The 27915-nt window shown below is 45.2% G+C and overlaps 1 protein-coding gene across 1 annotated transcript in view; it reads left to right on the forward strand.

Moving 5' to 3' along the window:
* SND1 (staphylococcal nuclease and tudor domain containing 1) overlaps nt 1–27915 on the forward strand; it is a 419523-nt gene that overhangs the window by 67036 nt on the left and 324572 nt on the right. The window contains exon 10 of the mRNA XM_065883390.1: nt 4968–5081. Coding sequence (XP_065739462.1) covers nt 4968–5081 — 114 coding nt within the window. The remainder of the gene's footprint in view (nt 1–4967; nt 5082–27915) is intronic.

Below are 27915 nucleotides of genomic sequence, written 5' to 3' on the forward strand. Positions count from 1 at the left end.
TTGCTGTGCAAAAATGTCATAGCTTTGAATGGAGTTCATTATCATGTCTCTCTGAGATGGTTTTTTTTTGTTTTTGCGGTACGCAGGCCTCTCACTGTTGTGGCCGCTCCCGTTGCGGAGCACAGGCTCCGGACGCACAGGCTCAGCGCCCATGGCTCACGGGCCCAGCGGCACGTGGGATCTTCCCGGACTGGGGCATGAACCCGTGTCCCCTGCATCGGCAGGCAGACTCTCAACCACTGTGCCACCAGGGAAGCCCTCTGAGATGGTTTTTAAGCAAGGATATTTAGTAATTTTGGCTAGACTTTTATATTCCTATTTGGCAACGTGGAGAGAACAAAAAATACTAGCTACTTCCTTGACCCTTTGTCATATGGCTTTCAGATGAAAAGGAAGTTCTGGGGATGGTCTGGCTAGGAAGGTGGCCCCTCCTATACCAAAACGAGGTCAAGACTTGGTTTGTAGCCTAAGTTAGCAAACTAATTTGCTGATAAGAAAATGATTGAATTAGGAAAGACTTGTAAACATTTACCTAGCTTTTTAAATTGAGACTTTATTTTTAGAAGAGTTTTAGATTTACAGAAAAATTAACAGATACTACGGAGTTCCCACATTAACCCCTTTCACCACTCCCCCCCAGCTTCCCTTATTGTTATCTGACATGATTATGGCACATCGATCGTAAGTAGTATATCAGCATTGATACGTTATTATCAACTAAAATTACTTTCCCTCTAATGTCTGTTTTCTGTTGCAGAATCTCATCCTCAATAGCACGCTAAATTTAGTTGTCATACCTCATTAAGCTCCTCTTGGATTTGATGGTTTCTCAGATTTTCTTTGCTTTTGATGACCTTGACAGTTACGAGGAGTATGGGTTGGGTATTTTGTGGGCTGCCCCTCTGTGGGAATTCGTCTGATGCTTGGCTTCCTTTTAAGTACCCCTTAAGGTGTCCAGTTTGTTGGCTTGCGCTTAGGTGCCTAGGGGTATTTGCATCAGAAAGTGGCGCTTTGTATTGTGTGAGGACAAAGGGTGGCAGCTGTGCTGTTCTGGGGGCTGGGGAAGGGATCTGTGCAGTGAGCCCCGGCCATTGCTGTAACTGGGTGGGGTGCTCCGTATTTCCCCCACTTTGGTGTTGTTTCACTAGTGTTTCCAGGATTAGCTTGGGGAGAACAGACCTGGCAGACAGCCTCGGGGAGCAGGAGAGGCAGCCGGATGTCAGTAGAAAGGGTGTTTGGTGTCCCATTTCCAGTGGCCCCATCGAGGGCGCTCGCTGGTGGTGCCTGAAGGAGCCCTGTTTGGGCTGATGTTCCTTTTCTTCCTATCTGGTACTGATAACTTAGGCAGCTTTGGGAGCACTGGTGGTTATGTCTGGGGACTCTTCTGAGGGTCTCTAGCTCAGGAGGCTGTTGTCGGCTCTTTCCGTTCATTGCATGGATGCCGCAGGGTTTTTACAAGCTGAGCAGCAGCAGCCCTTTGCATCCAGAGCGCAGCACTGTGGATGGGCTCCGCAGATGGGGAGTGTGGCAGGAGGCCAGGGTGAGGGATGGACGTCCCTTGCCCCTGGCAGCACGCTGCCATTCTCCTGACTTTTGGCAGCCCTTAGTCTGCGTGTGTCATCAAGCCATTCATTTTTCCTTTTACAGTTGAGGTCTAAGAAATGGGGAGGGAATTGGATTTAGGGCATATATCTCAAGTCCAGCCAGTGACCTTTTTTTCTGTGTTGATTCTGCTCTTGGAGCGTGTGGTAGGGTAGGGTGTGTGTGTGAGTGTGTGTGTGTGTGTGTGTGTTTTGACTAGGGATCAGTAGCTTGTGGAGAAAGTAAGCGATGATGTGGGCATACTTCAGAATGTCCTGATGAAAAGCACCGTCAGAAATATTACTGTTATAAATGTGGTCTGTGATGGTGCTGACGAGCAGGCTTTGGGTAGTAATCTGCTCTGCATTTTACTTATTGCACAGCGTGTGACTGTAACTACTATTTTATTGTTTCTTCCATGTCTCTGCCCAGGAGCTGCTTGTTCTCCGGACAGTAATGACACAACTTACAGAGGAATAAAACACCATAAACCACACACACACACACACACACACACACACACACACACACACACACACACACAGAGACACGCACGCTCACACCCCTTCAGAAGGGCAGACCTCGTTTAGCTGGCAGCGTCAGTGTACAGTTCCTGAAGAGGAGGTTGCTAATCAGGGAGATGCCGAGCAGAGTCTGCTGCTGAGGCCTGAAATTTACAGCTCCAAGAAGCCGTTTGCTGCTGCCGCGGCTGCTAACACATCATAAGGGGTGACGAATCCCAGTAACTTGTCACCGGGGTATGCTTAGATCTTCGCATTCTGTAATCAGGGGATGAAGGTGCGAGCACTGTGACACTTTCCCTGGTTGTATTTCTCTCCGAGCATGACTAGGGAGTAGAGAATGTCTAGATATTTCTCATGTCTTGATTACAGGAAGCTTCCCTATGTTTTTGGCAATTGACGATTTAATAGGAGTTAGTTTTGCAGTGAGAGGAATGTGTAGCTCGGTCCATCATTGAGATTTAGGAAATACTGTGATGTGCGTGCACTTGAGGTGCCTGCTGATTACTGTATCTGTTGGGCAGTGGTCCTGTATTTTTGAGGGAGGAGCAGTATTGATTTGCTGTATGAGCTGTTTTGCTTGGTATGGCTTTGTGGAATTTTTGGTTTGAAGGTGGGATAGCAGTATAGCACATAGCATGGATACCTCGTGGCCCCCTCCCCTACCCCCATGTGCTGTAATCCATGTCATACAAATGTGGGATTTTGAAGCATAGGGAGAGCATTAGCTGAGGTCTTTTTCTTTTGGTCAGTTGGCCAAGCCACTGCTGCTGTCTTTAGGGAGTGAGAGGGAGATTCCATTATGATGGGCATTTTTACTTGGCATTAATGTGTCTAGGTGATAATGGGAACAAGATGTACTCTATTTTTTGCAATTACTGAGTCTGTGTTCTCGGTTATACCTTCTTGGCTGTTTTTAAGATCTACACTTAAAATGTTTGGGCCTGGTGTAAGGGGCTCTTTGATTTGGAGGGTCCTATACACTTTGGCACCACTCATACCTAGGTGATCATTCCTGACCTTGACTTGGCCCTCTTGTGACCACACATCATGCTTTTGATTATCCTTGGACTTCACTAAGGTTTTCTGGTCAGATGAGTTTTGGATTCTGGCTGTCTGAGTTTTAGCATTAGCCTTTATGTGACTCTCAGATCTATGAAAAAGGTTATAGCAGAATGGCTGTGGTTATTTGAGCCTGTTTTTTTTTTCCTGCATTCAGATTTGCAAGTTAATCTTAGACATAGTTGAAAATTAAAAATAATTACCCCCTCTCCTAATCTACATGGCTCTTTCTCAGACTCTTTACTGCTCTTTTGGCCCTGGCCTGTTTTTCTCTACACTGCTTCCATTACTTACCGTGTTAAAACCCCAGGATGTCTTCCCATCCACGAGTGGTAGTCAGCCATCCATGGACTTATAGCTTGATTCCAGCTGTCATCTTTCTTTTTTCTTCATTCATTCTGTTTGATGGCGCTTTCCTCCTGCTATTTCCTGTCATGTAAAATTTCTCACTTGGTTTTGCTTTTTGCTCCTTCTTCAGATTGTCCCTTAAATTACTCTTTACTCTTTTTTTGTTTGTGGTTGGCTGGTTCTCTGGAAAAGGTAGAGACTAGCCACTTTTGCAGGAGTCTGCAAATAAATGGGTATATTCTGTTGTAAAAGGTTGTGAGCCTTCCAGGGAATAGTTAGTGAAGGCTCTTTTAGGATACTTACCAGTGTGATACCCACCACAGCAAAGGAGAGGCTGGCTCCTTTTGTTTCACATATCAAAAGAGGAAGGGAATTTTGCAAGTCTACACTCACGGGGCAGCTGACCCCAGTAGTTTGTTCAGCTACCTGTTTGCTCCTGTTGGGGTCTGATTGAAGCCTAGGAGAGTTAGTTTTGGTTCTGTATACAGTGACTGTGTTTTGTAGTCTATAGCTACCTCATAGCAAAGTGTTACTTGCAAAAAAATCCAAACAGCCTTGTAACAACAGGTTCTGAATATAATTGGGTGAATTGTAGACTGCTGGCTGAATTATGAGGTCTAGTTACAACCCTGATGTGGTCCTAGTCTGGTTTCAATGGAATTTTATTCTCTACACATTGGTGGAGTGTTCTAATAACCTCCACAGAGGAATATTTGTGCTTTTGCCCTTGAATAGATATCCTCGTAAACTACCCCAGATTGGGAGTTAATCATTGGCTGAGAGTGGGGTCCAGTGTTACTGACTTTGGGTTCCAAAACAGAGATGCCCATAGTAGTGCTCTGAAAAGGAGGCTTTCAGAGTAGTTGAAGTAATATCTTAGCAATTTAATGTTTCTGCTGGTGAGATTAACAGCTAAGCATCTCCTTTCGCACGCTGAGATGACAATTCTTTTTGCCCTTCACTTGCCTTTGATTTTTCTGCTCTGCATTGGGGCGTCCTATTTTGGTTCTTTCTCATCTAGTGCTGCTACCTTCTTCTAATCCAGCCCTTGCCTCTTTTCCTAGAATCATGTTGTGATAGGCATTTTGATTGTAGCTTAGAACCTGTTTCAAGGAAAATCTTCAATAGCACGTAGAGACTGGATTTCCAGTTCGTAAGCTTTGTAGTTAACCACAAATCTTGGTCAGGGCAAAAGATTTAAAAAAAGCTTGCTGTCTTTATGAATGACACAGATCCTGCCTCGATGAGAAGTCACCATCTCTTTGGGGGCTGATAATTATAGGATAGTTTTCTTCAACATTGTTGTACCATAAAGAAAGATATTGGATCTACCCCAAATGGCTCTTGATCTCATCCTTCTTCCTGTAACTGGGTGTGCCTTGCTCCTTAGCATGTGTGCTATGAGATTTGGGCTATCAAGGCAACATTTAAGCATTTTTGCCTTCTCGCCCACAGGTGATGCAGGTGCTGAATGCCGATGCCATTGTTGTGAAGCTGAACTCTGGGGACTACAAGACCATCCACTTGTCCAGCATCCGACCACCGAGGCTGGAGGGGGAGAATACACAGGTGAGATGAGAAAAGCAGCAGAGCCTCTTTTCCAAAACCAAAGGGGAGGAGGTGGAGAATTAGTTAGATGTGGTCCATGTGTGGGAGAATGCTAACGGACAAGTAGTGTAAATCGCCAAAGTATTATTTCCTAGCATTTGCAGCCTAGCTGCTATTGGGCAGGTCTCAATGTCTCCTGAACCACACTCACTACTCTCCTTCATTTTCGATGGGCCCTGTTGGCATTCCTCCCTAAGGGGCTTGAGAGGAGTTAAGGTTGGTATATGTTAGGTGGTAAATGAGTCTTGTTTATTAACGAGATCTTATTATCTGAGGATAAGGGGAAGAAAAGATCTATGTCTCACTTGCATGATAGTAAGGCTTGTTCTGCTGGTCATTTTGATTTGATCTGTACGTTTTTGCTCTAGGAAGAAATGAATCTTGGTATATATATTATCTGGGGCCACCTACTCATCTTTTCCAAGTGGTAACTAGAATTATTAGCTGTACTGTTTCTTGCTGTTTGTTGGATCTTTTGGCAGCAAGGGTGCTTGCCTAGCCAATGTGTATGATTTTGGTATGTCAACTTTGAGAAATTATGTTTAGGCTGAAAACTGCAGGCAGTTTTGTTTCAAATTCTGTGGTCATTTTCTTTCCATTGTTATGTTATAAGAGGTTGGGGAAAGGGATTGTGGTTGAACTTCTTTGTTTGTCTGGCTGTCTTGTTTTTACAGACATCTTTTTAGCCCCTGTTTTTGCCTTCTGATAACTAAAGTGTGTAACTGTGTCGATTGGTTATAGAACTGGGTCCTCAGTGAGAGCCGGTGCCACAGGCAAATTGAACAGTGTGGTTGAAGTTAGTGCTGTGTGGCTTTTTAATGTATCCCTTTTGTAGTTCTAGAGACTTGAAATTTGCTTTTCTGATGTTTTGCACGTCTTGGTGCATTCATGAGTTGAAATTCAGGCCCTGTTTTCATTTGTGTGAGAGTTTAGAGACAGCCCATAAGAGTCAAATGAAAATATTGTGATTGTCTTTTGAGTCAGATCATGCGTAAGAAACCCATACAAGATGGGTTCTTTGAATGTCTGGCCAATCAGTTCATCTCGACCCCCAACCCCCCAGCCTTTTCTTTCCCACAGAGGAGGCAATTTAATGCAGCAAGCAGGATTGTGGTAAGGTTGAGAATGTAAATGCACGAAAGCCTAGAAATGCCAAAATAAGGTTCTCTCGGTAACTGTAGCTCTGCCTCATTGCACAGAGTAAATACACATGTCCAGTTTTGTCAGCGCTGGGAGTAGTCCACAGTTCTGCATCTGTGCCATGCAGTTGGAATTAAGGAGACTCAGTAGCTGAATTTTAAGCAGTTTTTAGGGGCGTGGGGGAGTTATAGCTTAGGTCTGACGATAGCAAGTTTTCTGGAGTAAGAACTAAACTACCACTGAGAAGTTTTCGTTTTTCTTGGATCCTTTGGAACTCCTCAGGGGGTAATGGATGGATTTCCCTTAGCCTAGCGGATGACAAAAGTTGTTGGAATACATCTCCCAGTTTAGGCAGGATCACGTTTATAGAATTTCTTCTTCTTTACCAAGGTAGGTTATCTCTTATTTGTTAGACTTCTGTTCACTCCTGAGATCTTACTCCATTTTAAGAAAGTTCTCAGTGAGTCTCAGCTCTAAGAGTCAACATATGGCTTTTGAGTGAAATGAAGAATGATTTCCCTTATTTGTTCATTAAATTCCTTTGGAAGATTTTAATGAGGGTCACATAAGAAATTAATATAATACACTTTGAGTACAGTGGTGGTGGGTGCTGTGAAGAGCCCTGTTGTGGTGGGTGCTTGGGAAGTCTTCCCAGGAGCAGCTCGTATACCTCTTGAGTGCCCGCAGACGAGAAGTGAGCAGATGAGAGAAAGGGCACTCTAGACCAGCACTGTCCCATAATGCAAGCCCCAAATGCAAGCCCCAAATGTGAGCTCTGTGTGTTATTTAAAATTGTCTAGTAGCTATGTTTTAAAGAACATTAATTTTAATGCAGTTTATTTGACTTACTATATCCAAAACTGTATCATTTCAACATTTAATGAATGTAAAAAATTCATGAGATATTTTACTTTTATTTTTACTGTGTCTTGGAAATCTGATGTATATTTTATACTCGGATCTCAGTTCATCCTAGCATATTTCTAGGGCTCAGTAGCCACAGGTGCGTAGTGGCTACTGTCATGGACAGCACAGGTTTAGGAATTCAAATGAATAGGTTCATTGTCATTGATGAATACTTACTGGGTACCCACTTTGTACCAGATGCTACGCTGGGATTGCAGTGGGGAATAAACCCTCATGGAACTACTCTTATGGAACTTTAAAATCTAGTAGGGGAAATTCGCAAGTAATCACGTTTATGTCTTGTGTTATGAAAGGAAAGGTTAGCGTTTATAAGAACGCATAATCTGGGAAGGCTTCTTTGAGGAAGTGACTTTTAAGGCCTGAAGGCTGATTAGGAGTTAGCTAGGTAAAAAGTGAGGAGAAGACAATTTCTGACCGAGACAGCAGCAATGACAAGAACCGGGTGAGTTTGGGAATAGGGAATGGATGGCCTCTGTGGATGGTGCTTGAGTGGTGTGATGCCTGTGTGGTCCAAAATATGGGCAGGGCCAGATCATGCATGTCCTGTGAATATTCCCGGATACTCATGAAAAGAGAGAGAATGTGGGGCATGTGATGAACTGTGAGTAATATTGTATGACTGGAATAGAGGATACTTAATGCCAGGGGTTAGTAAGAAATGAGTTTGGGAGTTAGGCAGAGGCCACGTGTTGAAAACATGTCTGCCATGCCTTGTAGGCTTTTGTCTTGAACGATTTTAAGGGATGGCACCTTTTGGGTTTGAGTGTGCTTGTGTTGGTGGCTTTCATTTATAAAACATGAAAGTACTTTGCGTCTATAAAAGAAGATCATGCTAGATGAAAACTGATCTGTAGCGAGGGGTTCTGGTTTTGTTTTTGGTAAAGCTCATCTGGGGGTGAAAGGTATGAGGAAGGAGAGGCTGTGGATGTGGCTCCAGTAGCCTCTCACCCTGGAGGAGTCTTTCTACTTGAAGAATTCTCCCTGGAACCCTCACAATGAGTGGAGATTCTGCTCTCTGCTTACCTTAAAGAGATTTACAGTATGGGTGTAGGAATAGAAATCACCCAGAGATCCCAGTGAGGCTGTAACTATATGTGTGTAATGACTAGGCAAGCAGGAGTCCCCTTGGAGTCTTTGGTTTCCCTAGTGTTCTTTACTGTATACCAGCAGTTCCTATACTACAAGGGGAGTCCAGTCAAGTACTCAAGGCTTGGATGTCGGGAACTCTGTTAGGCCACATTGCACCCTTGTGCAGGTTAGACAAGGGTGCCCCTTCCTTCAGGCAGCCTCATGTCAGGGCACATGGCTTGGCAAGTAGAGTGGAGGCTGAATTTCAGCTCCCACTCTCCCTCGGTCCACTTGGCCAGGTGCCCTCGTGCACGGCACAATGTATACAAGGCGATGCGGCTGTCCTAGTTAGAACAGGGCTGATGGACTCTCCAAAGAAGATGTCGAGGGTATGTTTTGGGAATTGGGCAATGGTCTCGTACTCACAGAAACAAAGGATGCTTGACAGTTGTTTGGAGATGATGGAGGGACCGTGGAGGGTGCTGAATGAAACCCTCAGGAGATTGCCTTCTCTCGAATTTGGGGACATTTTGGGGGAGGGGGTGTCAGTGGCTTTGAAATGGAGAGAAAGTAACTTGGCAGCTTATGGTATTGGAGCTCATTCTACACAAAAGAACAGAGTGGGATAAGGTGCAGATTAAGGAACTGGAGGAGGAGATGAAGAGGGAGAGTCTTTGCATGAGCTTCCTCAGGGGCAGGCAGGTGGTGTGCAGAGACTCCTGCTGTGGGTGGGCCTCCCTACAAGCTCCCAGATGATGACCCAGTGGGTCTTGCCCTTCAGGTAAGAACGGGGAGGCTCTTTTAATGTTTATCTTCCCCCTACCCTAAAAATTAACGTGACATCAGCAAATACAGATCTTCTGAGACACCTTTGTATATTGTGGGGATAGTAGGGCAAATTGGATTTTCCTTTTTTTAAATACAGAGACAAATTCATTCTATTAAATTATACATGAAGGCAAGGAGGTTTTGCCCAAGGCTAACGGTGTACTTCCATTCCCCCCTTTTGGTTACTTTCTAATTGTAGCCAGAGGAAGGGCTCTGGACAAAACTGCACGATCAAAGGAACTGTTTGCATTCTAGGCAGCTCTTTTCCAGTAGCACCCGGAAATTCATGGGTTAGCGACGGCTCCCAGATTTTGGTTAGAGCCTGATTTGTTGCTGGAACATGTGACTGAGTTAAAAGCTAGAGTGTGTAGTATTTCCCTCAGAAGGAGTACAGTTGGATGTCTGATGCTGTTGATTCTGTTTCTGTGGCACCAAGCTTTTGGATTATTAGGGCGAATCCAGCGTCATCTCTTTGGAGATGTAGCTCCTTCAGGCTGAGATCCATTTTGGACACTGCTATGTGGCGCTCCTGTGACCCGAACATGTATCAGGGTTTCTCTAAAGGTGTAGTGTGTGTTATCCAGTTGTTTGCCACAAAGATACAAGTGCTAAATCTTGGAGAAAGGCTATGAGTTTTCTGAGCTGCTGCCTTAAAGGACATAACACATTGTGCATCTCAGGACTTCCTAGAGAGCTTTTGGCTTTGATCTGAAACTGGAAAACCTAGTGCTCTATTGCCCAGGGCCGCTGCTGGCTTTGTGTTACACTTGGAGTGTTAATGACAAAGGAAATGCAACCCCTGGGCATTTGATGAAGGGGCTGACTTATTTCCCCATGAAGTCCGATCTTGCGGTGCTATTGTAGTAGGCAAAGACAGCACGTGCGCGCACGCACGCGCACACACACACCACCCCCGGGAAGTGTGGAAACCCTTCCCCTCATCTCTCATCTGTGGTTTCATGCTTTCAACTTGTATTGGTTTCCATCACCCTGTCTTTCAGCCTCCTCCCTGTGAACTTACTCACCCACCATATAAATGTTCTTTCACAGCACGGCCTCTAAATATTCAGACCTGGGCACTGCAGGATCAGTTTTGTTAAAGCTGCAGTCTGCCTAATCTCCCAGAGTCCTCGCTGCCTGTTTGAGGGGTTTGTTTCCCAGGCCTGAGCCCACTGGGTCTCCTCTTTAGGCAGGTGATGGGAGACGGAGCCGCAGGTAGGCACATTATTAGTGATACCTCGCAATGCTTAAGGGTTTTTTCTCAGAGGCAGGGTGGTTTCAGGTGCTAATATCACCATTTGTTGTGCAGGACCCCAGGGGTGCTTTGCCATTTTGACACGGTTGAAGGTGGTTCTCAACCTGTTTCCTCCAGGTTAGATTTCTGAAAGCACGATGAGTGGTCCCTCTGGACCCTAGAGCAGACGATGCTGCCAGCTGAGATGCATACCAACAGGAAGCTCTGGGGCTGCAGTCCCTAAGTGTAGCAGGGGCAAACCAGTAAACCCACTGACTGTGATCTTGCATGTGTGACTGGGAAGCGTAAGGCAAATAGCAGATTACAGAGGGACTCCAGCCTGGCATTGCGGACCTTGGAGAAAAGCAGAAGCTCTCTGAAGTGGATATAGCATTTCACCGGTTTCCAATGGAGAGATGTGGGGACTTGCAGCAATGTGATCAAAGGACATAGAATATGTCAGAGCGCCAGCAGGGGCATTCTGTACCGGCTTCAGATTTGTTTGATCTGGGCATTTTGGAGAACACTTGAAACTTCTTTCTTAGAGGACTGAAAAAATTACCTTTAGGAGACGATGGCTTGGTCTTAGCTCATCTGTTTAAGATTCCAGGATGTATATATCCAGTCATTTTTTAAAGATTAATACCTGTTGTTCAGCTAGAGTGGTCACCAGAGTCAAGACATTTCATATCTGGGTGGATCCAGTTTCCTAAAATGTATGTTCCACCGCTCTTTATAAGTGAATTATAACCTGGAGAAGACAGCAATTGCCTATCTGTTTCCCTTTGGTTTACTTTTTTCTCTCTATTACAAATTATGTTTTCTTTTGTGTCCTTTAGCTAATGCATCCCCTTTCCCGTGATCTTGCCTCTCCCCTACAAATAATTTTTGTGGGAGTTTAACAGTCTCCTAGTGGGTCTTGCTGGTTAAGCCTTTCCCAAACCATGTGCATTTATGTCTTTCAATCCATCGCTCTCTGTCTTTCTTCTCCGTTCATTTAATCATCACTGTTACCAGTTCTGTATTTTCAATTTATCTAAATCTTCCCAGTGCTGCTATGTTCATATTTCTTGTCTCTGTTCAGTCCTGTGAGCTGCAGTAAGTTTCTTTTGTTTCCAGAGTTGACAGCCCCATCATAGTTACTGTCCTGTGACCATTTAACATAGCTGCTATGTTGAGGTAACCCTCTTTCTTGCCTTGGTCCTCGAAAGCCTCTTTAGGCCAGGGATTTCCATACCCAGTCCTTTCCTTCTCTGTATCATCCTGTTCTGTCTGTTGATGTCCAGGCCTGCTTTCCACCGTGAAGCCTAAACTCCTCTGATGGCAGGAATGGTATGTTTTTCTCCGCTTCCTCTCTCCCCTCTTTTTCCGAAGCTTGCAGAGTGCTGTGACTACTGTAGGCATTTAATAAATGTTTAAATCGACGTTATCTGCTTAGGCTGAAGACCTAATCCATACATTATTTTTGAGCGACATCATTTTTAGCGCTCCTAATCCATCGCTAATATCTGTGACTGCTTCTGCTAGCCATTGCAACTTGAGCCAGTGTATTGGTGTCGAAGGCCCCAGGAGGGAGGTTTTGCAGTCGTGTTTTTTCCTACTTCCTAATTGGATTGCTTGTTTTGATGGTCAGGTCACACATGGCTTGGTTTTCTGTAGGTACTTCCTCTTCCCCACTCCTAGTTTCAATCTAGTTGCCGCCATTGGGGTGACGAGCCCTGCCTCTCCCTGGGCACTGGTTTTTTTCCTCATAGTGGTATTCCAGTAGCCCGGGGCAGATTGGGTTCAGTCCACCAGAGGGATTAATTTCAGGATTTTAAGTGCTTCTGCAGGTTGGTCCCCAACTGACTTTCTTTTAACACCTCTACTCTTATTCAGGTTTTCCCAAATTATCCCTCTTTCATAGATAGCAGTTCAGATGTCTTGATTCATTGGAGTTTTTAGGTGCGCCTTTTCCCCTGAGGGCTATCTTTTTTTTAAACTCTTGATGACCTTGTTGGTTGTCAGATTATTTCTTTGCTTGGAAAAAAATTTTAAATCCATTAGAGAAGCTTTCCTTTCATCTTTCTTTCTTTATGTATGAGATACTGATTGCAGAGCTACCTACACTGTGTTTAGATAAATTACTTTTTTTTTTTTTTTTTTGCATAACATTTATATGCAAGGCAAGTTTAGTGCAGTCATCCAGTGCCTTGCACTTCTGCAGGCCAGGGTTGTAGGTTTCTTTCCTTGGTGGACTGATTAGCTTTGTACTGGGAAAATTTTGTTCAGTTCAAAACCCAAACGTTTCAGTTCCTCACGTGTTACAGGTGCTGTGGACCTGGGAAATTATTTTTATTAGTAAGATGCTTATACTCTTAGAAATCGAGTCTCAAATTCTGACCAGTTTGTGCACGGTGTGGTCACAAGGTAGACTTTAGACTGGGTGATAGATTGTGGATGAAGCAGTATCAGGTCATGTCACTGCTGTGGAAAAGGCTTTTCAGAACTGAGACTAGAAGGGGAAGCTGAAGGACGCAGACGGCTGCTTTTTTTCCTCCTGCAAATCACAGGCCTATTGCTTAGGCGTATTTCTAACGTCACTTTTCATTTCAGCCCGCCTTTGAAATCCTCGGCCAGTTTGTGAGTTGTTCACATTTTTCTAGGCCTTCATCTCACCGTCTCATGTGATCCGAGCCTGTTTTCGGCTGCGGATGCCTCTGCGTGGTTCAGGGTTGTGTTGGTGGCCACCTTGGCATGTTGCTGTTTCACAGGAGGAGCTCTGTTCGGTTTAGCCGTGAAGACATCATGGAGACTTTGTGCTCCTTACTTCTCTGCTAGAAGCCAGTGGATATAATCTCCTTCATCCTTGTCTCGCTGTATTGGGCCCTTCGTAAGGCTGAGCAGAAGCTTCCCCTTTATGTGGGCGTCTGCTGCGTCTCTGTGTTCAGACATCGGTACCAGAATCTGGTTCCTTCTGCTGTCCTGCCAATTCTGGATAACCCACGTAAGGGTCGCCTGTAGTTCCTGTAGTTTCTAGTTTCTACTTTAAAATGCCCTTTTCTCTCGTCCCCCTTTCATACTCTGTATGATTTTTCTGGGGTGAGTAGATTTCACATTTCTTCAGATTTGTTGCCAGCTCACTCCCCGGCCCATAGTTGATACTCACGTGTTTGTTGTATAATGTCTCCTTTCGTTCTCATCGGCTCTCATCTCGTTGTTCATAATCTGGGAATGTGCGGAATGGCCAGACTACACCTGACACTTGATTTTCTAAGTTTACTGCTCTATCTTTCCTGGGATGTTTTCCCCATCAGTACTAGGGAGGCTGGTAGAAAGGTTTGAGGTTTTTTTTTTTTTAATGTACTGTTGTCTTTTGTAAGGTGGTCTGGAATTCAGAGAAAGCTGCATTCTTTCATACAGAACTGCCTTTAGCATCTGCTCATCTGGCTGGAGGGGCTTGTTTTAGAAAGCCTGCCCTGCAGAAGCTGTAGGTGGGTGTCTGCGGAGGGGTGGCTGGTGTGCCCCATGCCCAGGCTGGCTCCCTCAGGCTCTGGCTAGAGCAGGTCCCTACGGATGGGGGTGCAGACTGTACCACCCACACTAGTCTCATTGGCCCCCCTGTCCCCTTTCTCTGTTAGTGCAGCTGCTGTGAGGGAGTGCACACACTGTGTTCTGCATGGGAGGGCTGGCAGCCGGCTCCCCTTGCTGGTTTTGGCCATTGGGACAGCCAGGATTATTAGGCCAGTTTGTACTTTAAGATGAGGGATACTTGACATCACTCAAAGCAGCTTATTTTATTTATTTCTTATTTCTTATAAAGCGCAAAGTTATCCCAGCCCTTTGCTCTTCCTTTCAGTGTGTATTAAGCTACCACCAGCTCAGTGTTTTCTTCAGGAAAACATCCGGGTTCCTCCCTGCCCTTGGCCAGCTTCTGCCTCACCTTCGAAGATCCTTTGTGACGCTTGCCTCCTCGCTCTTAAAGCTCTTTGGCTTCACCTCTTCTTCCCTCACCCCCTTCCAACCCTCTTCTCTGGGAGGAGTGATGGTTCTCTCAGTCTAGACGGTCCTGTTTGCATACCAAGAAGTTACAGTTATTCTGGAGATGCATGGACTCCGTAATATCAGTGTTACGGAAAATGTAAGCTTCTCAGTTGAGAAGCCGTAAGGCGGCTTCTGCTTGTAACACCATTTGGGCCCCTGGTTATTATTAGATATCCATAAAATCCCACAGTGGGAGAAGAGTCATTGGGGCTCTGTTTGAGAGAGATGTCTCCATCCCCAGAGATACAGATTAGCTCTAAGGTACCTGCGGTAGTAAATGGGACTTGACAAACTGAAAATTCAGGGCAATAAAATCCTACAGCCTTTCATCTCTCACCCTCATCATCCCTCAAGAAATGAATTCCCAGGGCAGAAGCTGATAGTGTTTAATATCTCTGTCTTGAACTATAATTGAATGTGCTCAAGTGGGAACGTGCTCTCTCCTTGCTCCTGTGCCCATCCCCGAGTGGCTACTCTGGATACTTGTGGCCTGTTTCTTTGTGTCTCTACCCTCTTGCCCTCTCCCGACATCATCTCCCCCACCTCAGGGTCCTCAAAAATTTTAATACAAGCTGGTGCCCTTTCTTTTGTTTGCTTTTGTGCTTTGACTTGGAAGTATTTCTTTAATTATCTGAATGGTGAGAGTATGGATTTGTGCTCCTGCCACTCTAGTTTTCCTTTGGATTTCTTTTTTTTAAAAACAAAAAAAACAAATTTTTTCTCTTTTTTTCTGGATGTGGACCATTTTTAAAGTCTTTATTGAATTTGTTAGAATATTGCTTCTGTTTTATGGTTTTGGTTTTTTGGCCCCGAGGCATGTTGGGTCTTAGCTCCCCAACCAGGTATCGAACCCGCAACCCTTGCATCGGGAGGTGGACTGCCAGGGAAGTCCCTGGAGTTCTTTCAGTTACCTCTCCTATCCCTGCTGTGGTGCCTCCCATTCCCCCTACCACCCTCCCTACCAGAGCGCAGAGAGGAAATTTGTAAGCTTTGATTTGAATGATGACGTCACTCCAGGCACAGGAAATTTGGTCATCCTGTTACTGCTCTCATGCGTTACAGAGGAGCTCCTGACTGCCCCCGGTGTTACCCTCGTCTTGAATGTTGCTCTGAAATTCTCTGGGCTGTGTTTTGGATGCTGCGTGAGCCTGCAAATGAATCCTCATTCCACCTCTGCAGAGTTGAAGTTCACTGTCTCCTTGTAGCTGCCTTGCTTTTGCTTCAGCCAGAAGGAGCATCATCTTTTTTTTTGCGCGCGGTATGCAGGCCTCTCACTGTTGTGGCCTCCCCCGTTGCGGAGCACAGGCTCCAGACGCGCAGGCTCAGCGGCCATGGCTCACGGGCCCAGCCACTCCGCAGCATGTGGGATCTTCCCGGACCAGGGCACGAGCCCGTGTCCCCTGCATGAGCAGGTGGACTCTCAACCACTGCACCACCAGGGAAGCCCTATTAAATGTAATTTTAGATTCTAGAAAACTACATTGGTGTGGTTGAAGCCAGGCCAATATCCCTCTGCTCCAAGAATTTACATAATTTATGTCTTCATTGGTCAAGTCTCTAAATCTATAGCTGATAGATACTGATTTGAAGCAGGTGGCTGACTGATCGCAGTCGAGTCTTTGCTTTTTAAAATGAGGCTGTGCAGGGTGCTTGTGGCGGGGCAGAGTTTTTCCTTCTTCATGACACTTGTTAAAGAACAGTAAGGTACACTCGATTCAGCACACTTATGATAGGTGTAGGGACCACTGCAATGGGGTTTTGCGTGGAAGAGAGTGATTGGGCTCTGGGTACCACAAGGAGGGTGGGAGTTGCTAATTAAGGAGCAGGTGGGGTTTGGGGATGGCGGAGGATAAGAAGCCCAATCAGATATCCAGTGTGATCAGATATCAAAGGTGGGGAAATCTGGCTAAAATTGGATTCTTACTAAAATGGACAATGCAGCAATGAACACAGTGCCCAAAAGGCAGGGTCTAGTTGCGAAGAGAGTTCAAGGGAACCTGAATAGTGTTTGGTCAAGGAGAGAATGGCATTTGTGATGTCAGGTTTCAACCTTGGTGTCTGAAACTAGTGGTAGAAGGCTTCAAAACTCCCAGTTCTTTAGAGACTGTATGGTTCACCTCCATGGTGCCTGTGGGAGGAAGCAAGCCTTAGACAATTGTAGCTTCAAGATACTTTTCCCAACAGCTTTCTAATTCCTTCTTCCGTTGCCATCTTGACCTCTCTCTCTCTCTGGCGCGGTCCTTGTCTTTGGTGGTGGTCAGGATTAATAAGAGGAAGCCAGGACCTAAGGAGATAGTTTCATTTCCCTTTTTCTCCTGTTACCTTCAGTCTACACTGACTGTGTCTTTTCTGCTCAGTTATAACTCCTGCCATGGCTAATTCAGGGATGCAGAGCCCCCTGTGGTAGTAGAGGTAACTGAGCTTAATGCGGCAGGAGACTTGAGGGTATAAAACCTAAGGAAGCAGTTTTTGACTCCTCCCCACCGCTCCATGCTTGTATACCTTAAAGCGTGGTGGTGTTGCTGAAGTGACTTGGAATTCAGAAGCTGGGGAGTAGGGACTCACTGCTCTTTCTGGCTTCTGTTTAACCTTGGTACATTTCTTCCACCTCTGCCCCCTTCCCTGCTAGGAAAATGATGTTCATATGTGTCATTCTAAGGTATCCCCCGATGGGAAGTTCTCAAGGGCAAATCATTTGATTGTTAACTGTTAGATTCACCGCAAATATGGCTGCCAACATTATCGCCTCTCATCTGCTACAGATGAGCTCTGGCCTTCTGGGTTTGCACAGGACTGCTCTGAGGACAAAGATTAAGTGGATCTCCGTTGATGCCATATCTTTTAATCGAACAGTCAACTTGCCGTGTGGATAGGGGTCTGCCATGGCCCTTCTCTTCCTGGCTTCCCTTCCTCCCACCCTCCCTCCAAGCCCCAGCGCAGAGGCAGAGGCACGCACCCTGTTGGTTCTCACGTGAAATCCAGGCATTAACCCCAGAGTAGAGGCTAGGCCACGGTGTGGTTTGTAAGCTACTTGTATTCGAGCCTCTGCCGTTGGAGCCTGGAGTGTTCGTCTTTCACAGTTGCAGGTGTTTCTGTTGAGACTAGTGTTCTGGGTTGTTGCTCCTCGCAGTGGCAAAGTGGCGGTTTACTTTTCCAGGGTTTTGGTCTCTGACGGTACCGTTTTTCTTCCTGGAGCCGGACTTAAACGCAGTAACATCTCTGCTGTTTCCTGGATGAGCTTTTCTCCCCCCAGGTTTCAGAGCCAACTGTGAAACCAGACGTATCCCTTCTCAGCTTAGAACATCCCCTGAGGATCCCAGTGAAAGGAGATATGAGAGTTCCGCCTGAAGAAATTTGTCTGCTTCGGAGGACAGAGCTCTCTAGGGAGCAGTGGAATTTCTTGGGGTATATGACATACTGTTTGAGCTGCTGTTTAGTTGAGGTGGGGCCTGTTAGCAGTTTCTGGGTGAACTTCATGATAAAAAGTGCAAACATTCATGAAGTGGTTAGAGGTGGTGCTGTTAGAGCTGGAGTCACACCTCACGTGCACTTGCTTACATTCACTGGATTTGCAAGGCAGAGAGACGGGTGCAGGAAGAGGAGTGTGCCTGCCTTCAGCACGTGCAGGCAGCACTCAGACGGATGCAAGAAAATGCAGGTGTTTTATGGCACGTACACAGCTTGGTCACGGTGCAGGACACAGCATAGCAAGATCCTAAAGCGCCTTGTGAATCGTGACAGGCGCACAAAAGTACTCGCGCATGTTTAGTGTTGGGTGGTGAGGACTCTATTAAGACCGAGGAGGAGGGTCACTTCTTTTTTTAAGGTCTTAGAGAAGGTCTTCTGCTCAGCCCGGCTTCTTTTCAGGGCTCAGCTCTGAGCTTCACAGGCTGAGAAGTGCAGTCTGTTTGGCTGAGTTAATTGATTTATGCTAAATGAACTCACAAAGATGTGATCTGAAAGTCAGTTTGTGGATGTATTCATTCACGATACGAAGTCCAGCTGCCAAGTAGACTGGAAGGTTCTAATGGGCCAACGTGTTCTCTTTCTTGTAGAGGAAGTCTGTTTATTGTTTACAGAATTGGAGTAAAGGGGGTGCTGGATACCGAGGAAGGCTCAGGTGCCCTGGATGCCCATGTGGCCCAGCGCGTGTGTTAGCTCCCCCCTCCCCGTCTCTGTTACAGAGAGATGAGGAGACAGGCTTGGGAAGATTCGGTTACTTGCTCAAGGCTCCTTCTCTGGTAAGTGCAGGAACCAGGATTCTAACTGAGATCTGTTTTACTTGTCTCCAAACGTGTCCTCTGGACTTCGATGTTGACTGGGCAGGTTGGTGACCCTCTCCCTTACACTGGGTGGACTTCTCTCTGAGCTCCTGTTTTTCAGAATTTCTGCCAGCTACCAGAAGCAGCAGCTGGTTCTGCTTCCTTATTTCAATGTATTTTACAAATTAAAATATTTCCCGCAGCTATTTTGGAGGCACATAGGTGATATCAAGAGAGATCCAAATTTATATTTCCAATGGGTGTTTAACATCAGAAAAGTGGGTGAACTCTGTCTCCTTAATGGTCTTGTCTCCTATATGAAGTTTTCCTGGCAGTACTTTCACTGTCTAGAACAGTCAGGCCAACTCTATGAAGAGATTGGATTCTCTCTTTAGTAGCGTCTCAGTACTCGTCCTCTTTGTACAGGTTTCCGAGCCCCTTGAGCACCTGCTCCTGGATACTTTATTATTTGTTTAGTTTTCATTCATTATTTTCATACAGTAACCCTATTAGATGGCTTAAGCTTCTTATTTCATCTTTACATACATTCTCTACCATAGACATTTTTCCCTTCTTATATATGAAACATGTTCACTTCATAAATTTTGGAAAATTTTTAAAGAAAATATTATATCTCACCAATCCAGAGGCAGCATCAACACTGTTACTATCTCACGGCCTTCTTAGCTGCTTCTGTGCTCATGTTTTGTAACAGAGCACTTCCCCTGGCCTTTAGATAATTTTCTAAAACATGATTTTTAATGGCTGTGCAGTTTTACAGAATGTGGACATCCTGTAATTTACCAAGTTTCCACCAATTTTTGTGTGGATAAATTGTTTCTGTCTTTACAATTATTATATCCTCATTCTTAAAAGAGAAGGTTTGCCTGAAGTAGAAAGTAGGAAAAAGTCCATTCAGAGCTGAGGTAGCTCTTGGGCAGGTCGTGCTGTAACACAGTGCAAGGAATTTCCACCACAGACGTGCATTCCCAGAGGGGCTGATATTTCGCCCTGCTGGCAGAAGGCTCTCTAATCACCTAATTCCTTACCTGTTTGTGTTAGAAGCAGGCAGCAATCCAAGCCCTTTGTGTCTTGTTGCCAGGATGGCTCCCTGCCCTGCCCCCCTCAACAGCTGAACTCGCTGCTTCTGAAATAAAGTGTGGAATAGATGGTAGATCTTCTCCGGGGGACCACTGCTGTCTTCTGTTGCCCTGGTTAGGACATGGTGAGACACTTTAATGGGAACACAGAGGCCCCCGTGGCAGCTCTGTGAGTGTGGCCGGCAGTGATTATTTGTTTCGTCCCACGCGCTGCTCTGTCGGTGACTTCCTTCCACCGTGCGCGCTCCTGTATCTGCACAATTCCATCGCAGACTATTACACTGCAGCCTGCTTTGACAAAAACTGTTATCCCCAGGCACGTGTGTCGGAAGCAGCTATATCTAACTAAAATACAACAGCACTGGTGGCCAGCAGATATTAAAATCACTGTCATAGTTGGAAGCAATATTACCAACACTGCCACCCTGAGGAGGATGCTGCCCATTCAGGGCTCCAGGAAAGGAGACAAATGCAGGTTCTCTGCAGCTCTGCTGTCTCTCTTTGAAACCTAAGCACTGGCAACAGTCTTGTCTGATCTCAAGAAGTGGTGTGGTGTTTGCAGAGAGTTATGGCTCAAATCACTGAGGTGGTAAGCGACAGTCAGCATCCCAAATACACGCTCAGGCAAAAAGGCAGCCACTGACATGCAGGCGCAGGTGTGCAGTGCACTCTGTGTGCGCCCTGCCCCTCAGCAGGTGAACTGCATTCTTTCCTTGGCCGGAAACTGGTTTGGTGCCTTGGGAGCATAAAGCATATTATGCCCCAACCCAGCAGTTACTTTAACTCCTTATATGGTTAACATCTATGTGGAATAATTAGAAGGCACTAAGAGTTCCTCTGAATTGTTCAAACGCACAATTTTGCACTCTTCTTGCTTATTTTTTGTGTGTGTTTTCTCTGAGAGTCAGTACTTGCTGTTGGCAAGCATCTCCCCACCTGCACTGCCCCCACCCCCAGTTCCCTGCTCAAGACCGGCCCACTGTTTACTCCTAGGGGGTCCTCTCAGGCACAGGCAGTACAGTTCTGGTCACACTGAAAGCTGTTTCTTTAAGGATCCGCTGCTTATCTGGGAGAACTCCATCAGCAGAGGTGAGAGGATCCCAGATTAAAGTGTTGGCATCTGTTTACTTTTTTTTTTTTTTCTTCGTGCCTCTCCATCCTTTAGAGATGGCCATCTCTTCAGATAAATCCTGGTCCAGGGAACACAGGAGACCAGGGGAGGATGGAGGAATAAGAGCTGAGTTACCAGTCTGCCTATAGCAGATGTCCTGTATGACTCTCCCCCAACCCCACTTCCTGCCTCCACTTGATAAACTTTCTCCCTGTTCCCCTCTGGCTCTGGAGAGCTAGCTGTAAGAGCCAGTAGAGGGCTTTGGAAGGACACTTCCAGGGTTAGTTGTGTCTGTGCACAGGAAGTGTAAGTGGAGAGATTTTAATTTGTGCATAGGTGTGTAGCTTGCAGGGACATCGGCTCCCTCTGGTTTGATTCTGATGAAACTGAAAGTGGTTGGTTTGTGCTGAAATGTGGCTGCAATTTCAGGAAGGGAAAGAATAGGCAGGGCTGGTGATTATTTTGTGATACTGTGTCATTTGTGTGGGTCCCTCCCTGTGGTTCTGAAGAAGAAATTAGTATATTGGTCATTTGAAAAAGTAATTTTAGCTCACAGGCTCCCTGTCGCACTTGAGTAACTTTCGGAAGGTGTAATATTTTCCCCAAATCCCATTAAATGTTAGGCACTCTTTCTGTATTCCCTTTACTGTCCTTTAACTGATTAGCAAAATATTTATGTGAACCCAGAAGGCTGATTTATTTATTTTATTGTCTTTTTTAATAACTTGCTTCTCCCTAGTGCTGGGTGCTTTCCGAGGCCCAGACAACCACCGTGATTTCTTTGGTAATAATCGTCTGCCAGCCCCTGACCTGCATCCTCAAGGGACTGCTTTGAGCTCTTCCGGATTTAATGACGCCTCTAGCTGTCCCTCGCCCTGGGTGGGTGATAATAAATCCACCCAAAATGCCCCCTCCCAGGGCCAGTAACTCATTGAGGGTATATAGCTGATTAGTGGATAAGGCTCGGCATCCTGACCCCCAGACCCCAGAACGACTATGCAAGAGATGTAGAAATGAAAATGCCACATAGCAGATTGGACCCGGACTTCTTGCTCTGTGAGCCTGTCTTTTCTGAGGTCTGAGGGTTTCTTTTACAGTTGATTTCTTGGCCGAAGTGCTCTGGAAATTCTTAAGCACCTGCGTCTGCTTGAGTAATTACTGATGAGCATGGTCTCTGAGATGTTGCTCTGGAAGTGGATAACAGATCTTGGGTTCTAAGTCCTAAAATCATGGTGGTAAAAGATTAGTCAGAAGAGAGCCTCTGAGTGGGGCTTGACAGCCTTCCCACATGTGGTCCCCCTGCCGGCCCCCAACGCCGCAACCCCCAATATTTGCCAGCCCAAAGCACAGGTACAGCTTTCTGGCACATCTCTTCTGGTTCAGGTTGCTCTCCATAATTAAATTCTTATTGTTGCCTACAAGCACAGATCTCAGGTGTTAAGATGCAGGGCAAAACAGGTTTCTGCAGTCTCTCCTGCTCTAAGGGAACTGGCTACATTTGTTTGTAATGGACACATGCTTGGTATGCCTTTGTGTTTGGGGGTGGGTATCTTTTATTCATCAAGCATCTTTTGAATGCAGAAGGCTAACAAAAAAAAAGGTAGCTTGGGTACTTTTTTAAACACTTATTTTTTACGTGTTGACTTGGAATTGTGGAAAGAAAAGCACACACGACTTGGAACACAGTAAAAGATTAATGAGAAACAAAGCCATGAACTCATCAGTGTCTCAACTCCACTAAATCATCGCCCTAAAGAATTACAGTAACTCATCTGTGTGTCATGGAACAGAACTGATTATGGTCTGACAATGGAGCAGCATGGCTCAATCAGCAGAGCAATGCGGAGTGGAAATGTTAAGTGTCGAGGTTTTTAATGCAGCGATTTTCAGCCCTTGACTGCACGTCAGAATCACCTAGGGATCTCTTAAAAACCTTATGTGCCCCAGGTCTACTGAATCAGAATTTCCAAGTATGGGTCCCAGATAGCTTTCTTCCCCCCTTCCCTCCCTCAGAGCTCTTCAAATGCTTCTGATGTGCAGGTATGGTTGAGAACAACCTTTTTGTGTCGGTGTTTCCTGGGTGGCTGTGGTATTTGTGGGGATCTGGTGGGATTGTTCTGGGTATGGTCTTAAGATTAAAAGCGATGGCATCTAACCCAAATAAAATCTTGTAGGTGTAAATCTTGTTAAGCTTGCCTTAAGAAGTGTTTGAAATAGTTATATTCTTTTAACGCTTTGGGGAATTTTCAGTTATTCCATAATAAAGATGTCATAGCCACTCATTTCTTAAAAGTTTAAATATTTCCCTTCTGGAAAGCTCTTTCCCTATAAAGCATTGTTGCATATTCTGTTTTCTCTGGAGGTAGGGAGAGAAATTCATAGTTAGGGAGAGAAAATTATAGTTGTGATATCGTGGTTTATAGTAAACATATCTTTTGGTCTTCAGCCCTGTTTCGCTACAAAGGTGTCTTTTGTTATGTTAATAAGGTAACTGGGCTCACCTGAGGATGCGGGCAGGTTGCTGGGAGAACCAACCTTGTGACTGGAAGATTGGAATTTCAGTCCCACCCCCTGACCTCAGGGGAAGGGTTGTGCTGGAGGTTGAACCAATCGCCGGTGTCCAATGATTTAATCAGCTGTGCATATTTAAGGAGGCCTCCATAAAAACCCTAACGATTGGATTTGGAGAGCTTCTGGGTCAGTGAACGCTGAAGATTGGGGGAGAGTGGTGCGCCCTTGGAGAGGACATGGACGCTCTGTGCCCCTTCCCCAGACCTTGCCCTGTGCGTCTCTTCCATCTGGCTGTTCTTGAGTTATATCCTTTTAAAATAAACGGGTAATCTAGTGAGTAAAATATTTCTGAGTTCTGTGAGCTGCTCCAGCAAATTAATCAAACCCAAGGAGGAGGTTGTTGGAACCTGCAGTTCATAGCTGTTCGGTAAGAAGCACAGGTGACAACCTAGACTTGTGATTGGCATCTGAAAGGTGAGGGTGCAGTCTTGGAGGACTTCGCCCTTAGCCTGTGGGATCTGACACTGCCTCCAGGTCATGTCAGAGTTAAGTTGTAGGACACAGTGGGCGTCACGAAGTTGCTTGGTGCCATAGGGACCCCTCCACCCCCCTCTCACCATGTCCCCATCCTCGCCCTGTACGTTAGGGTCAGCACAAGAGTCACTAATAGTAGTAGTGTCTGACTTTTCTGTCTTGTGATTTGGGCCAGTAGTTGCCTTAAAAGCTATAGTATGACCTGATTTATGAAATTTGTCTGGGAAACTTTAATTTTCTTTTAGGAATGCCCGTAATGTTTCAGATACTTCAGTGGGTGTTTCATCCCGGAATTGACTTGTCCTATGTATAACAAACTTCCTCAAGAAATTAAAATGACTTTTAAAACTGTTGAATATGATTTTGTTACTGACCTGGGTCCTTGGACTGTTTAGTCAATAGAAGCCGTTAAGAGGCCAGACAGATATAGGGGCTCATGCTGCAGCCCGAGGGAGCCAGAACAAGAAACAGGTACCCTTGCTTGCTTCCCGAGGTGGGCTGGGGGTGAGCTCATCCCTTAAATGGGGTGAGGGTAGGGGGGGATCAGTGGCTTGGGCAGGAGGCCCAAGTCCCTTGGGTGGTTTGTTGTCCATCCCCTTTGTGGTGCTACCTGCGGGGATCAAGAGCTTTTGCACCTTTGGTGGTTGGTTGGTGGCCTTTTTGTATCTTATTGTTCATAATTGCCCCAACTGCCCATGCTGGACAGTTATTTTTAGTCCCTTATAGTTTGTTTGTATTCTGTTGCTCAGGAGACATTTTTCCAGGTGCAAGCACTCAGAGGGTCCCAGGTCCCAGACTATCTCAATTTCTTTTTCTTTTTTTTGGTTTCCTCTTCTACAAGATGGCTTCTTGAAATGCCCCTTTCCTTTTGTCTTCTGTTTGCTTGTTCTTTTTTTTAAACATTGTTTGTTAGAGCATTACCTTAAAATTACCTGTGGGACTTAACAACGGCAACGCCCGGGAGTCGACCAGAGCGATCGATCTCCGGGAATGGAGCAGGCTTTGTACCACAGGTGATTCTAATTCTCAAACTGGATTGCAAACCCCCGGGTTTTTCCTATTGCTTGCCGGTGTGCTCCTTGGCCAGCACTTATCCCCCCTCCCTCACTTTTTAACATTGCCTTCAGCTGTGTATCTGTTATGGCCCCTATGAGACACCTAATATTTCTCTTCTGCAGGTGACTTTAAAAGGCCGCCTTGTTAGAATGGAACACAGTAGATTTCTCTTTTGAACTTTGCTCCTAATAAATGATAACACTGTGTACTTATTTAGTGTTCTTTTGGGGGAGTTTGGATATCTTTAAAAGCCTTGTAATTAATTCCCCAGTGTTTCCCTAGAGTCAGGTAAGGGATTCCTTATTGTTAAATCTAATACCCTGAAATTGCTGGGCTTTCCTGTCCTGTTCTCAGTTGTTCTCAATTTGAATGCTACCACTTTGGGGTTGGACAGGTTCCCAGATTGCCTTTCTGATCATATGAGCAGGAAGACTCACCACCCAGCTTGTCTTTAGCCTAAAGGTAAGTCTTGCAGGAACCTCAGAAAGGTATTCTTTCTAATCTTAGGTGAAGAGATCTACTTGATAGGCAGCTGATGGCTGAGTGTGGGTAGCCTTAGACAAAGGGTGTTGTGATGTTAGGGTTAGTGTGTGAAAAAGGGCGTGAAAGCTGGACTGATCCCAGGCGGAACCCGTGAGACCAGAGGACATCATGTGCCTCCAAGATGTGTATCTGGCTGATGTTTAAATTGCATCAAATTAAAGGGTATTTCTCGTTCTCCACTGTGGTGTCACCAAAGGGCGGATTTAGTGTCATTTTCTGCAGCTTTGAGCTTCTGGAATTGTCACTCTCTCAGAGGGTCACTAAGGGTAGTAACTCAGCATTTCACTCCAAAGAGGCTAGACACGTATCTGGAGGAACTTCTTCAGAGAGTTATTATTCCAGGTCCACTGAACCCTACTCATCTGTGTTGCAGTATATATATATTTTAAAACCCTGTGGTAAGAAGTTCATGTTAACTCCTGTTTGTCATACTTAAAAGAGCAGAAGGTGTGCGGGGGGCGGGGGAGTGTGGCAAGTACCATGTACTACTGCTTGTATGAAAGTGCTCTGAAAAGCCTGCACCATAGGGATGTTCGCAGTGACTAGTCATTTTCTAGCCGTACAGTTTTTCAGGTGGTTACTTAGTCCTTACTTTGAACAATGTATTGCGTTGGGGATGAGGAGGGCTTCGAAGGTACACGATAAAACCTCCACTGTCAGAAATTCAGTCTGGTAGTGGAAATAACTCCAGCACGCGTTAAACAAGGCAGCATCTGCTATGCGCCGGAAGGGGTATAACCAAGTGCTGTGGGGACTCCAAGGAGAGAGAAATCACGCTTGACTTGTTCTTTCCACTTGGGTTCTGGTGCTGGTCCTGCTTGTACCTCTCATGAGGTAGAAACCCAGACACAGACCTGTCACTGGGCAGGGCTGTGGAGGTAACACGTCACCCCACCCCCATTTTATTTTTGCTTCAGGGCTTTCTGTTTAAACCCTTCAGTCACATCCAGTGTTATAGGACCCAATGTCTCATCAAACAACTATTAAACTTTCCTCTTGGGGAAAAGGAAGACACATGTATGACTGGTGCAGGGCTTAATGCTAGGGCAGGAACTGAATTGTACGCCTGTCGGAAGCCCCACAAACTTGCAAGGTGTTGGTCATTCATTGTATGTCTTCCATTTGAAGAGGTGCTTTTTGCAGGGTCCAGGAACCTTAGTCTGTAAGGTGTTTTCCCTTGGAGCTCTGCTTTTTACCTAGACATTTTGTGAAGGCCACTCCTCAGGCAGCCCTTGTCATTTTGCTGAATGTCAGCAAGCATTTGCTGTCATTACTCCAATGCCGATGCCAGGGAGAAAGGTGATGTTTTTACTTTCTAGCAAAATAGCCCCCAGCCTTTTGGTAGCTCTACATTGAAAGGTCAGCACCCTCTCTCTCCTTCTCTTGTCTCCTCTGTCCTCACTGTCATCTTTATAACCTGTCCCTTCTGGAAGCTGTTTTTGTGAGAAAAGCACTGGAGCCACAGTTTAAAGAGAATGGATTCAGTAAGTCTGAAGGTTCTTGTGTTGATTGTGAGCTTGAGATGGTCACCTTGGTCCTCAGGAAGAAGTTGATTATTTATGGTTTCCGGCTCTTGGAAGAAAGTAGTACTGACTTTTTTTTTAAGTTGTGTCTTTCGTTTTGCTTTTTAAACTTTAACCATGTATGCCTGTCATTCTTGGACTATTACAGCTTGAGCATGTTGTAATTTTGAGTAGTTCTCTTATTGAAATTGGCCAAGGTAATCATGGTGGTTTGAGTGGGAGCAGTCTCACCTGCTGTTGAGGTTCCATTTCATTTCCCAGTCCTTACACCTGTCTTTTATCAACAGGCATGTAAATTACACATAGATACAAATATTTTTCAAATGTGTAATGATGTTGGTTCTAATGAACTCAGAGTTGCCCTAGAAGCCCTTTTGAATTAAGTTTTATGTGGTGTTTTTTAATGATGATAGATTATAATCTTTCATGATGGTGATTAAGTTGTAAGTTTAGTCAAACATCTGTTTATTTAGCAAAGTGATCATGAATATTCCCATTGCAGTTAACACTGATTTAGGGAAGATCTATATTTATAATTAATAGATATTGAAGGTGTGCTAAATATACTTAGTCTCCTGTTCTTTCCCATTTCCTCCCTGTTCTTTTAATTCATTTTGTTCTTTTTGGTGACCTTATACGTTCTGTTTGCTTCCCTTTGTGTATTGAAGTTATATTAAAATCAGGGTACTTAATGATGAAGTGCTTATTTGCTAAGTAACTTGGTTTTTACTCTTGGCCACCCCTGCACGACCAAGGTAGAGGTGTTGCACACACAGTGAACGTGAAGTAAATGTTATTGCCTGATAGGGCACTTTTGTCTGTCTCTTGGCCTATCCTGCCCAAGAAACGTTTTGACGGTCACTCAGTTTCCCACGTGAATATGTAAATGATGACGCGCTCATTCCCCAAATGGATAGTAGAAAGGCAGAGTTTGG

This window comes from Phocoena phocoena, chromosome 9, assembly GCF_963924675.1.
Source record: "Phocoena phocoena chromosome 9, mPhoPho1.1, whole genome shotgun sequence".
Taxonomy (NCBI): Eukaryota; Metazoa; Chordata; class Mammalia; order Artiodactyla; family Phocoenidae; genus Phocoena; species Phocoena phocoena.